At 45.0% G+C, this 2500-nt stretch overlaps 1 protein-coding gene across 1 annotated transcript in view; it reads left to right on the top strand.

Annotated features, from left to right (window-relative positions):
• LOC132862633 (protein shisa-like-2A) overlaps positions 1 to 885 on the top strand; it is a 3112-nt gene extending 2227 nt beyond the window's left edge. The window contains exons 2-3 of the mRNA XM_060894757.1: positions 250 to 386; positions 646 to 885. Of these exons, the coding sequence (XP_060750740.1) occupies positions 250 to 386; positions 646 to 830 (322 nt within the window). The 3' untranslated portion in view covers positions 831 to 885. The remainder of the gene's footprint in view (positions 1 to 249; positions 387 to 645) is intronic.
• Positions 886 to 2500: the final 1615 nt, after the last annotated feature.

The raw sequence follows: 2500 nt of genomic DNA, 5'->3' as shown, positions 1-2500 counted from the left end.
TCCTCTGGAGTATCAACCATACTGTGTTTTTGTCTGAACATTCAATCCCCCTTTCTCTCTCTCTCTCTCTCTCTCTCTCTCTCTCTCTTCTCTCTCTCTCTCTGTCCCTCTCTCTCTCTCTCTCTCTCTGCCCCCCCCCCTCTCTCTCTCTCTACCCCTCTCTCTCACCCCCATCCCCTCTCCCCCTCCTCTCTGCCCCCTCTCACTCTCCCCCCTCTCTCTGTCTCCCCCCCCCTCTCTCTCACTCAGTGTCGGTGCTCTGGTGGGTTTGTCTATAGCTGCAGTGGTGCTGCTGGCCTTCATCATCACACTGTGTGTGCTCTGTTACTTGTTCATCGCCACCAAACCCCGGGGCCTCGATAATGGTCTCATGCTGCAGGTGCCAGGTAAAGACACACACACACACACACACACACACACACACACACCCAGCAGTGATAATGAAAAACTGAATATCTGCAGTAACATGTTTGTTCCATGATTTACGTTTCTGAAGTCAATCTCAATACCAGACTAATCAGTTTTCACAGTATATGTGGTTCTGCGAGGTCGTATATGACAGGAGAAGATAAGAGCATGTTTGTAAGTTCTTGTGGAACAAACGCTTTAGTTTAGCATTTTAAATAGTTGATGTTTGCTACACAGGATCTGAGGCTGGTCCTCAAGAGGGTTCAAATCAGCGCAACACTCCGTCCGGACCCCAAGGCTTCCGCAAGCATTTTCTGAGGGGCAAACTGCACTGTGACAACCAGCCGGCCGACCCGGAGCGCCTGTTCCAGCGCTGCTACATGGCCACCGTCACCACCATTAACGTGGAGGGGCCTTCATAAAGCACATCACCGTCTACTGCACGGGTTCTGAAGCTTTAGCAGCTCTACAGACCATCTTACTCTGTTATGACCACAAGGGGGCGCCGTGTGAGAGCCTGAACCACGCTAACAACTACAGACTCACTGTCAACCACGGACATGGAAATATACAGAGTTAAAAGAAAAACAGCACCACAGTCTTACAGGGCCCCCTGGTGGCCAGGTGACTGCCTTCTCATCTGCTTCTTCACAATGTCCTGTCTCACGTTGCCAGATATTTCTCTGTAAATCTGATCCCTATGAGCCGACGCCGTGTCAGTCAGCTCAGGTCCTTCATCATCTCACACCATCTCCAGCTCCTTTCTGTCTGTCCTGTAACAGTCTACAGTGTAAACACATAAACACACGAACACAGCCCCACCAGGACGAGGACAGACACATGAATGTATTCCTCTAAAATTATTACAGTATTTATTTATTTATGATTTTCTGTTTAGGAAACTCATCCTGCAGCTGGTCCTGTTCTAACGTGGAGCAGAAAATATCGTAATCTCTTTGGTATCATCTGCTCTGCTTCCGAAGGGTCCTCGTGTGTCTGGGGAAAACTCCTTCACACTATGCATCGCTAACTGCACAAGCAATAAATCAACGCTAGCCAACAGATTAGCACTGAAATTGCTAAACAACATCACAGATGCTTCAGTATAAACATGTTTGGGGGACTTTGTCTTTAAGAATAATTTAATGTAATTGTCCTCGTGAGAGAAGGTTTAACATCAAATCATTATATTTTACCAAAATATCAACACAGCAGATAATTATCATTAGCAAACATACGCTAACAGTGTGTGTGTGCGTTATCACCTTCCAGGCTAACACCTTATGGCCTGTAATTAGTGACCGTATGCTAACCCTGGCTCCAAGCCATGTTCTTTATTTCCTGTGTATGTGGAGAAATCTGCATTTCACATAATCTGTCCTGAGGGATTTCTGTTTAACATCATTTCATGTATTTGTTTATTGATTTATTCATTTGTATAAATGAGTGAAACTCCGCCCCCTGAGGGTTTTAACTCTACACTCTATTGCTGTTGTGTTTTTAGAGTTTTTGCTGTGAAGTCCTGAAGCTTGATGAAGTCTGTACTGAGTGCTGATTAAATGTGCTGTGAATAAAGCAAGATGGAGTGACTTTGCTTTTGAAAAATAAAGTTTGAAGCTATTTCGTGGACCGTGTGACTGTGAACGTTCCAGAAAGTCGCAGGTTGTTTTAGTTCGTGTTTTTCTTCCTCTAAGCACCTGAACACGCTCATGTCAGTTATACTGAACAGATAATTACCTCCTGAAGTGTGCAGGATTTAAACCCTCTCAGTGCTGAACTCCTTTCATTTTCTTTCAGCTTGGATAATTACAGCCTTTAAATAATTATGTGTCAAAAAAGCAGATAGAGTGAAGAGGGGAAAAACACACACACACACACACACACACACACACACTCACATACATTCACACACTCTCTTACATACACTCACACACACATACACTCACACTCACACACCCACACATACACTCACACACACAGACACTCACACACACACACTCACATACATTCACACACTCTCTTACATTACTCACACTCACACACACCCACACACACTCACATACACTCACACACACACATACACTTACACACT

Source organism: Tachysurus vachellii, chromosome 19 (assembly GCF_030014155.1).
Source record: "Tachysurus vachellii isolate PV-2020 chromosome 19, HZAU_Pvac_v1, whole genome shotgun sequence".
Classification (NCBI taxonomy): Eukaryota; Metazoa; Chordata; class Actinopteri; order Siluriformes; family Bagridae; genus Tachysurus; species Tachysurus vachellii.
This window is presented reverse-complemented; position numbering and strand designations above follow the sequence as displayed.